Raw genomic sequence first — 9511 nt, 5'->3', positions numbered from 1 at the left:
AAAATATAAAAATTAAATTGAAATAAATCTCATGATCTGACCCAAAAACCCCGACCATTAGAAGTCACACATGTTGGTGAAAGGACAATCAGATTGTACAATCGGTGGTCGAAAAGCAAGCAACCTAAAACAAAGTAAACAAACATTTCGGTGGTTTGGATTAACCTACAACCTTCTCGGCTAGAAGGAGAAGAAACTCTGGGTGTGGTGTACGGACCGATTTTCAAAGTGCAACCAAAGAAAATCGAGAAAACGGTAGATGGTGGAAGCATCACTAAAAAGAGGAGGAAAAGGTGGGAGGAAAATCACAACAAGTCACACACTACAAGCATAAACCAAATGATCTCAAAACAACCCAAACCTAATAGCGTGAAAAGCAAATGATGGATAGCAAAGAGAAGCACAAACACGACCAGAAACTAGAATCCGGCCATCCTTGCCGGAAAAGCAAACACCCAAAAAGAGAAATCGACCGTCTACAAGACAAGACCAACCACACCACCCCCCTCTTTTCGAGATGAACGAAGGGGGAATAATGCAAGTTCAAAAGTTAGCTGCTGACCGGAAACAGCCCTGACGAGCCCATCCACGTCAAAAAACAGAAAGGCCTAAAATCTGGTTGCCAACCAAACCTAACCACACACGACACCAGCGGTCGCAGAAATCACAGAGGACGGTAATTTACCACCATCCTCGTCGCCTATGGATACGCAACGGCGAAAAGAAGCAGCGAAGGTGACCGACTGCCGAAAAAAGAATAAGAAATACATGATACGATTCATACCGAGTAGAAAGCCACTTACGACATAGATCGAGCCACAATAATTCCTAGAGATCAAACTACTTGTCACCTAAGAACTTTTGCCAGAAAAGGAATGAGAAGACAAAAATCCCGCCAAATCGCTGTAAATCAGGACGAATGGACAAGAAGAAGAAAAATAAATATCAAAAGAGCCAACAAACGTAGAAACTGGACCACCTTGCTTTAATAGGATTCCAACTTGCTCTTATGAGATTAGCTTATTACTTTATTACTTTATTAGCTTAATACTACTAAATAAAAAAACCTTGGTCAAATCGTGTACACATTTTAATTTTATATAGAACAACCTAGTGTCCATATCTATCTTTCTTCCTTCCATAAATGTTATCCCCTTAATCATAACCACAAAATCTTTTCACCAAAACACAACAAACACTTTAAATTAAATTGAAATAAAATGTTCCTGCTCTTATCTCACTCACATACATATACACATTCCATGTTTGCATATGTTACTCAAATAACTCCAATGTTCTTCCATCTTCTTCTAAAAACTTCTTAAAGAAAGACTCAAAGTGGGTCTCTATGGATTTTGGGGGTTTAGGTAGACTTCTCTCTTCAGACAGCATTAACATTAACATTATAGACAACAACACTTCTAATAATAGTAAGTGTCTGACTTCTGGGTATGATTTGGATCCAAATCCAAAATCATATGGTTTTAAACATGAAAGATCTCCTACTGCTACTGCTCACAATCAAGACTTGAAAGTGCCTAAAATTACTCATGATTGTTTCTCAAAGACAATGCTACAACAACAACTGAGATCTAACAGTAGCAACTCTGTTTTTTCTGATTCACAGAATATGCTTAGCTTTTCTTCCCCAAACACACAACAGACATCTGCATTTCCTTATTTTTATGCTAGACATAATACAGGTAATAAACTAATAACTACTGTTTGTTTACTTTACATTTCTTGTGACAAAACAGTACATTTACTACTACTACTATTATTATTATTATTATTATTATTATTATTATTATTATATTATTATTATTATTATTATTATTATTATTATTATTATTATTATTATTAATACTAATACTAATTAGTAATTGGTAGTAATTATTAGTATCATTGTTACTCTGTTTTCCAGTTTTTGTGTTGTACTATATAATATAAATAATATAAGTATAAGTGATATTTAAAATAATACTAACAAAACTATGATAAGGGTTTTGTTATAGCTCATTTGGGGCTTTATTTGAACAAAACACTTGGTGATAATTAAAATATCAAGCATCATATTTGGTGATAATTAAAATATCAAGCATCATATTTATATTTTCTAATATATATATTTTAAAGAAAGAAAAACACAAGTTTTTTCTGTTCTATTTCTATTGTTGTGCTTTCATTGTGTTAATATTTGGTGTATGCTCATGTGGGGTCTCATTTTATAGCAATTCTTGGCGATGGTAAAGATATTAAACATATTTTGTATATAGAAATATATTTTTTCGTTGTTTTAAACTTGTATTATTTGCTTCTTCTTCTTCTTTTTTTTGTTAATGATTTTTGTGAATGCTCATGTAGGCTGGCTTCATTTTGAGCCAAATCTAGGTGATAAATGGTTATGAACTTGCAATTCATGTTTTCTTAAAATTATGAAATGAAACTTGTGAACCCTCATTTGGGATTTCATGTTAAACCAAATCTTGGAAAAGGGCCCTAATCTTTTTGTGTTTAGCATTTTATGTTTATGAATAATTGAATATGAATATGAATATGAATGTGAATATGACATTTTTGTGGAATTAATTGAAGGTTGTGGTGGAAATATTTGTGGGGTACTAGCAGGGTTGAAGGGACCATTCACACCATCACAATGGATGGAATTAGAACATCAAGCATTGATCTTCAAATACATAACTGTTAATGCACCTATTCCTTCAAATCTCCTTATTCCTATTAGAAAAGCCCTTGAATCTGCTTCATTTTCTTCTAATCTTAGACATACCACTTGTAAGTCTTCTATTTTCCCATTTCTTGTATAAATTTTAATATAAATAATATAATGTTGAGTACTAAAAGTTGTTTGGTAAATTTTTTTTGACAGATGGATGGGGTGGGTTCCATTTGGGGTTCTCGAATAGTTCTGATCCGGAGCCAGGACGATGCAGGAGAACCGATGGGAAGAAGTGGCGGTGCTCAAGAGATGCAGTTGCGGATCAAAAGTATTGTGAAAAACATATGAACAGAGGACGCCATCGTTCAAGAAAGCCTGTGGAAGGCCAAACTGGCCATTCCGTCTCCAACGGATCCACCACTGCGGCTGCCGCTAAAGTCTCAACTTCTGCCGCGGTGGTAAGCAACACCATCATCAACCACTTGCACCAACAAAATCAACAACTTAACAACAAAATGCAGCCGGCTATAGCACTAAATCCTGCACCATGTTCCAATGATAACAGGTAAATTGTCACTATGTCCATGTAGTACTTTTTATATGAATTTTATTTTTTTTACAAAAAAACGTCATGACATTAACTGATCCAAGATCAAACAAGTACAATTGATACATCAAGTAATCCAACTCTAACCTTAAGCTAACACACTTTCTCACCGTTAGGGTGAAAAAAAACCTTTAACTACGAAACAAACTAGAAGATACATAAACATAGGAATCCAAAACAATAGACAGTCACAGTACTAAACAATTAAAAAAAAAAAAACTAAATGGTGGAAACTAATATTTCCACCATTCAATATGATAAATCTACCACATTCATGCATTAAGTATTTGTATGGTACAAGTATTTAATGCATAATGTTGGATCTATCAAATTAAGTGGTGAAAATATCACCATCCTTTTTATATAAGAGTGAAATACACTTTTTTGAATAAAGATTCCTTCCAATGTTGTCTACATTTTGGTCATTTTGTACTAACATTAACCGAAAACTTTAAACATGTAATGGTTGTGCAGAAGTTTCTTAAACAAGGAAAATACATTGTCTGCAAAAAAAGAAGCAACTGATGCAATGTTACAGCTATCATCTATGGACCTAAAACAAAATCCACTTTCGGAGTTCGGGCTTGTTTTCTCCGATTCTTTGGTCAACCCATTACATAAAACAAACAACGAAGTTGAAAAGTCAAAAAATTCCCTTCGTCAATTCATGGACGATTGGCCACAGTCAGAAAAAACACAACTATCTATCTCCATTCCTATGGCTTCAACAGATTTCATGTTGTCAAATTCATCGCCTTTAAGAATGGGATTAGGAGTTGGTAATACTAATACTTCCAACACCAATGTTTTTGATGAAAGGTCACAACAAGTAAATTGGATCCCAGTTTCGTGGGAAACATCATTGGGTGGGTTGGGTGGGCCGTTAGGTGAAGTTTTGAATCATAGTACCAACAACAGCCCGCCCGCTTTAGACTTGATGACGGATGGTTGGGGAAATAGTCAACATATGACATTGTCTCCAACTGGAGTACTTCAAAAGACTGCGTTCGGTTGTTTTTCGAATAGTAGTACAGGAAGCAGCCCAAGAACGGATAATAGTTTTCTTGGATCGACACTTTTCACTTCATCGTTGCCTTTGTTGTAAACTTAATCTCAAAACCAAAACTGTTTTGTCTTGAAATTTAATTAATTTAAGTATGTTTTGTTCATTTGTTTATCTTCATGTTTGATGTTTCATATTATTCTATGTTTGAAAGGTACTTTTGAACAAAATCTAGTACTTGTAGGCACCAAATTGAAGTTATATTTTGAATTTTTGGTAATGTTATCATGTGGAGGTTGAGAATGAAAATAAAGTATGAATTATGAATGCAATATATGGTTGGTGGGAAGCATGTTTGTTGTTGGGTTGTTATAACTCTATGTGGGGGACTCTCTTTATATTTGAGACCCCATACCCACTACTTTAGTCTGCAGAATACTCTTTTCAAATGTTCATCCTACTGAAAATGGTAATGAAATAAAGGTGAACAAGACAACTAGTTTGTCATGATTCTTTATTTTTGGTGATGATTATTGGGTTATGAATAGTAGTACTCTATATCACAAGATGGCCACTAATGATGAGTTATGAAATTGTTATATCTTGGTTTGTGAACAAGTTTACCATTCATGTAATCGAGCAAATACATGAGTCAAGGTTGAGCTAGATTCGATTAATTAACTGATACAGTACCTTTTAACTCGACTTGAATCGCTTGTCGTCGTATTAAGATCTCTCTATGCAATGGAATATAGAGGCTTGGTGAAGACGAAAGTTCTTAATTTGTTATGTTTAGAGCACTCCCTGTATATCTACCCTCCCTATATATCTACCTAATGAAATGCCAGTAAAAGGCATTTTACAATAGTGAAACTTTTAATATGATGGGCATGGACTCATAAAAGGAGGCATGTGAAAGAGATCGTGATTAGACTACTGTCGGTACAGTCGTTGGAGTGTGAAAGCCAAGCCGTTGAAGACACCTATAATAGCAAGCTTCCTTGGCTAGTCATTGAAGGATCGTGCTTGAACATGTTGTTGAATAGTAATGTTTGATCACAGAGCATATAGCTTTTTTGATCGTACATTATGCATTATGAGTAGTACATTATATTAGTTAATTAATTTTGGTGGGTCCATTTTATGATAAAAGTATGTCATGGATACTAGGGAATGTGATGGGTTATGATCATCTGGTCAGCAAACCCTAGCTTCGCCGTATTGCAACGTTCCTTGGCGGCATTTGGACGACGTTTGTTGAAGGCAACGGCTCAACCAACGTGGGTTGCTTTGATTTTAATAATTTTTTATTATTTTAAAATTATTAGTTTTATCCTCTTTTAATACTTACCCAATTATATTTTAACACAATATCACAATACTTCTAACTCACGCCAAAACTCAACACCACCAATACCCCCACTAAAAATTAACACATCCTACTTATCAAAAAAGTGCAAAAAAACAACTAACGCCAACAATCAACACCAATTACAGCCACAAGTGGTCCAAGTGATAGGAAAAAGTTGTTGAGGTGGCGCTGATGTGACACAATGCCAGTGGCGACTTTACATTGTTACCCGTGGGATCACGGGACACCGCTAGTTTGAAATATTTTAGTAGAAAATACATTGTAAATTGTATAGGACACCACTAAATTTAACTGGAGGACCCCATATCTTTTTCGAATTTATAATTATTCCTTTAAAATGTTTAGGACACCACTGTAGTTAACTACTGAACTTTTAATTTTTTGGAAATAAACAACCACTAAAATAAAATTCAATATAATTAGTACTGAAAAAAAAAATTCAGGACCCCAATAAGTTTACATCCTAGAATCGCCATTGCACAATGTGGTCGTATAACAGGTGTAATGAATAAAAGTAGTCTTCTAGTTAAGAGTCACGATGTTGGTGGCGTGAAAGGGAATTGTGACTCCACGTGTTTTAATTTCTTGTACAAATCATTAGTTGTTTGTAACTTATACATTTTGTATTATGGTGGGTATTGACGTATTGTTGAATAATTTGTTTGTAACCTGTAAATTTTGTATTATAGTGGGTATTGACGTATTGTTGAATATAGTATTTGTTTTTCTAAATACAAAAGATAAAATAATATTTTATTTCATAGGTTCGCGAATAAATATATTTATAAGTGATGCACTCATAGTTAAATTATCATTCATTGTTCATTGTACACATGGTCTATAGATTTTTAGACAAAAATATATTCAAGAAACAAACAACATCAAGTGAAACGTGTAATTATTCTTGACATTATAGAGAGTGAGGTTAGTTGTTTCTTGACATTATAGAGATCTATTGTTGTAATTATTCTGATCCTTTGAAGTTTGAATGAGGCCTTAAATTCAATGCTTAATAAGCATAGTATGTAGCTAGCTATATGGTTTTTAGTTAGGTGGGAAGCTTTTTGTGTTAGACGAAATTTCAGTGGTTTTTCGTGAATGAATTTGTAAGATACATCAAATGCCTCATCGTGTCACATGGTTGGAAACCCGGAAAAGTTGGATGGAAAAAGAAAGAATTAAATCTGGAATGTTAAAACAAAAAGCGCGTATAAGATGGATACTAGAAGGTGACGAAAATTCGAAATACTTCCACTCATCGATTCGACGAAGATACAACAAATGCAACATCCGAGGCCTAAATCTGAATGGGGAATGGAATGAAATCCCAAGCAACGTGAAGGGGGCTGTTTTTTCACACTTCCAGAACATTTTTGGGCATAAAAATCCCAACAGGCCTTCGATATTGGGCCGGGCTGACCCCTCTGATCATGACATTAACAGGCTGTCCGAATCAGAAGCTAATAGGTTGGAACTAAAATTCGATGAAGCTGAAATTTGGGAGGCGGTTCGTGAATGCGGGAGCTCAAAAGCTCCCGGCCCGGATGGGTTCAATATGGGTTTTTACAAGAAATTCTGGAGCGTTATTAAGGGTGATCTAATTGAGGCTGTTAACGGATTTTGGGAAAGTTGTGAGATCTCAAAAGGATGCAATGCCTCGTTTATCACACTTGTCCCAAAAAAAATCCGACCCCCTTTATTTGAATGATTATCGTCCGATTAGTTTAATCGGTAGCTACTATAAGGTCATTGCTAAGCTCCTCTCTAATCGTCTCAGGAAAGTGGTGCCAAATCTTGTGGGCTTCGAACAAAGCGCGTTCATAAAGGGTAGAAATATTTTAGACGGGGCGCTTATAGCCAATAAGACACTCCAATTTTTGAAACATAAACGGCTTAAAAGTCTTATTTTTAAGGTCGACTTCGAGAAAGCGTTCGACAGTCTAAATTGGGAATTTCTAATGGAAATTATGGATTTAATGGGGTTTGGAACAAAATGGAAAAAGTGGATCCTCTCATGTTTTAAATCGGCCTCGCTTTCGGTCCTTGTTAATGGGTCTCCTACGAATGAATTTACTTTAGAACGTGGCGTGAGGCAAGGAGACCCGTTATCTCCCTTCTTGTTTATATTGGCGGCGGAGGGTCTAAATGTTCTTACAAAAGCCGCCGTGCGGAATAATATGTTCACGGGGGTGGAGATTGGACGCAATAAAATCCCTATATCTCATCTCCAATACGCGGATGATACGATTTTCTTTGGATCTTGGAGTGAGATTAATATCCAAAACCTTATGAAACTTCTCAAATGTTTTGAATTGACGTCCGGGCTCAAGGTTAACTACCACAAAAGCAATTTATTCGGGGTTGGGGTTGATAAGACCGTGGTTGAAGCCATGGCAAGTAGGTGTGGGTGTAAGGTTGGAACAATCCCGTTTATATATCTTGGCCTCCCGGTTGGTGCTAACATGAGGAAGGAGGAACATTGGAAACCGGTTATAAATAAATTCGAAAAAAGACTTGCGGATTGGAGAGCTAGATCGGTGTCATTTGGTGGACGTTTGACTCTTGTTAAATCGGTGTTGAATAGTCTCCCGTTGTACTACTTCTCGCTCTTTCGTGCCCCGCCATGCGTGATTAAAAAACTTAAGTGTGTAAGACGTTCTTTTTTTTGGGGTGGGTCGGGTAATAAATCAAAGATTTCTTGGGTCAAATGGGATGAAACAATTCTACCATATGATGAGGTCGGGCTAAATTTGGGGTCGCTTAAATGCAAGAATATGGCCTTGATCGGCAAGTGGTGATGGAGGTTTAAATCCGAATCTACTTCCTTGTGGGTCAAGGTCATTTCTAGTATTTATGGCCACGGGGGTGGTCTCTTTTCTAACGATGCTTCTTGTAGTTCTTATAGTTCAACATGGAAGGAAATCATGAAAACGGGAAACGATATTGAAGATTTGGGGCTGTCTTTCAAAGGATCATTTGTCAAAAAAAATTGGGGGTGGTGCGACTACTTCTTTTTGGAACGAGCCATGGCTTGGTAATGAGGTGCTGAAAAACAGATTCAAAAGACTATGGAGACTGGACGCGAACCAACAGGCTACGGTCAAAGATATGGTTCATGTCACGGAGTCAGGATGCACGGGCAGATGGATGTGGACGAGAGAACTCACGGGTAGAGCACGTGGTGAATTGGCTGAACTGAACAGACTGCTGGAGGCTGTCACCGCTGATCCGAAAAAGTCAGATGGGTGGTTATGGTCTATGAGCTCCAATGGCGTTTTCTCCACAGGTATACTCTCGGATTTGATCAGGTCGAAGGTATTAAATTCGGGTCAAAACAATTGCGAAACCTTGAGGAACAACCTTGTCCCGAAAAAAATGGAGGTATTTGTGTGGAGAGCGAGGAAGAATCGACTACCGGTTTTGACGGAACTAGATAAGAGAGGGGTGGATCTTAACTCGGTGCGTTGCCCATTGTGTGACGGTGATATCGAATCAGTAAGTCACTCTCTTATTCTATGCAAGCATACGTATGATATTTGGTGTAAAATTCTTGAATGGTGGGGGTGGGGCCGTAGCAAATCCCCATCGGTGCAGGTTGAAGAATTATTTTGTGATACGAGCTGTGCAAGTTCGGACATAGGCAAAAACATTTGGCAGGCGGTTGTTTGGTCGTGTAGCTATCTAATATGGAAAAACCGGAACCAAAAAGTTTTCTCAAATAAGTGTTGGAACGTTCCGGTTGCCGTAAACGAGATTCAAGTGAAGAGTTTCGAATGGATCGCGAAGAGATGCAAATATAAACCCATCGACTGGCATAATTGGTTACATAACCCGCAAATTTTCCTTTCATAG

The 9511-nt window shown here is 36.7% G+C and overlaps 2 protein-coding genes across 2 annotated transcripts; both read left to right on the top strand.

Annotated features, from left to right (window-relative positions):
- The first annotated feature begins 1198 nt into the window (after positions 1-1198).
- On the top strand, positions 1199-4453 carry LOC139873073 (growth-regulating factor 7-like). The gene is made up of 4 exons (XM_071861002.1): positions 1199-1703; positions 2596-2793; positions 2888-3242; positions 3759-4453. The coding sequence occupies exons 1-4, from the start codon at positions 1349-1351 to the stop codon at positions 4387-4389; spliced, it is 1539 nt and encodes a 512-aa protein (XP_071717103.1). The 5' UTR covers positions 1199-1348; the 3' UTR covers positions 4390-4453.
- Positions 4454-8767: 4314 nt separating this feature from the next.
- LOC139870282 (uncharacterized) lies at positions 8768-9511 on the top strand. Its single transcript, XM_071858115.1, has one exon. It carries the CDS (start codon positions 8768-8770, stop codon positions 9509-9511), a length of 744 nt encoding a protein of 247 aa, XP_071714216.1.

The sequence above is a fragment of the Rutidosis leptorrhynchoides genome, chromosome 10, assembly GCF_046630445.1.
Source record: "Rutidosis leptorrhynchoides isolate AG116_Rl617_1_P2 chromosome 10, CSIRO_AGI_Rlap_v1, whole genome shotgun sequence".
Classification (NCBI taxonomy): Eukaryota; Viridiplantae; Streptophyta; class Magnoliopsida; order Asterales; family Asteraceae; genus Rutidosis; species Rutidosis leptorrhynchoides.
The sequence above is the reverse complement of the archived record's forward strand: the minus strand, read 5'-3'. Positions and strand labels throughout refer to the sequence as shown.

Coding starts and splice junctions, on each gene's coding strand:
- LOC139873073 (XM_071861002.1), top strand. CDS start 1,349: ATGGATTTTGGGGGTTTAGGTAGACTTCTCTCTTCAGACAGCATTAAC. Junction 1,704..2,595: donor TTATGCTAGACATAATACAG/GTAATAAACTAA, acceptor AATTAATTGAAG/GTTGTGGTGGAAATATTTGT. Junction 2,794..2,887: donor TAATCTTAGACATACCACTT/GTAAGTCTTCTA, acceptor TTTTTTTGACAG/ATGGATGGGGTGGGTTCCAT.
- LOC139870282 (XM_071858115.1), top strand. CDS start 8,768: ATGGTTCATGTCACGGAGTCAGGATGCACGGGCAGATGGATGTGGACG.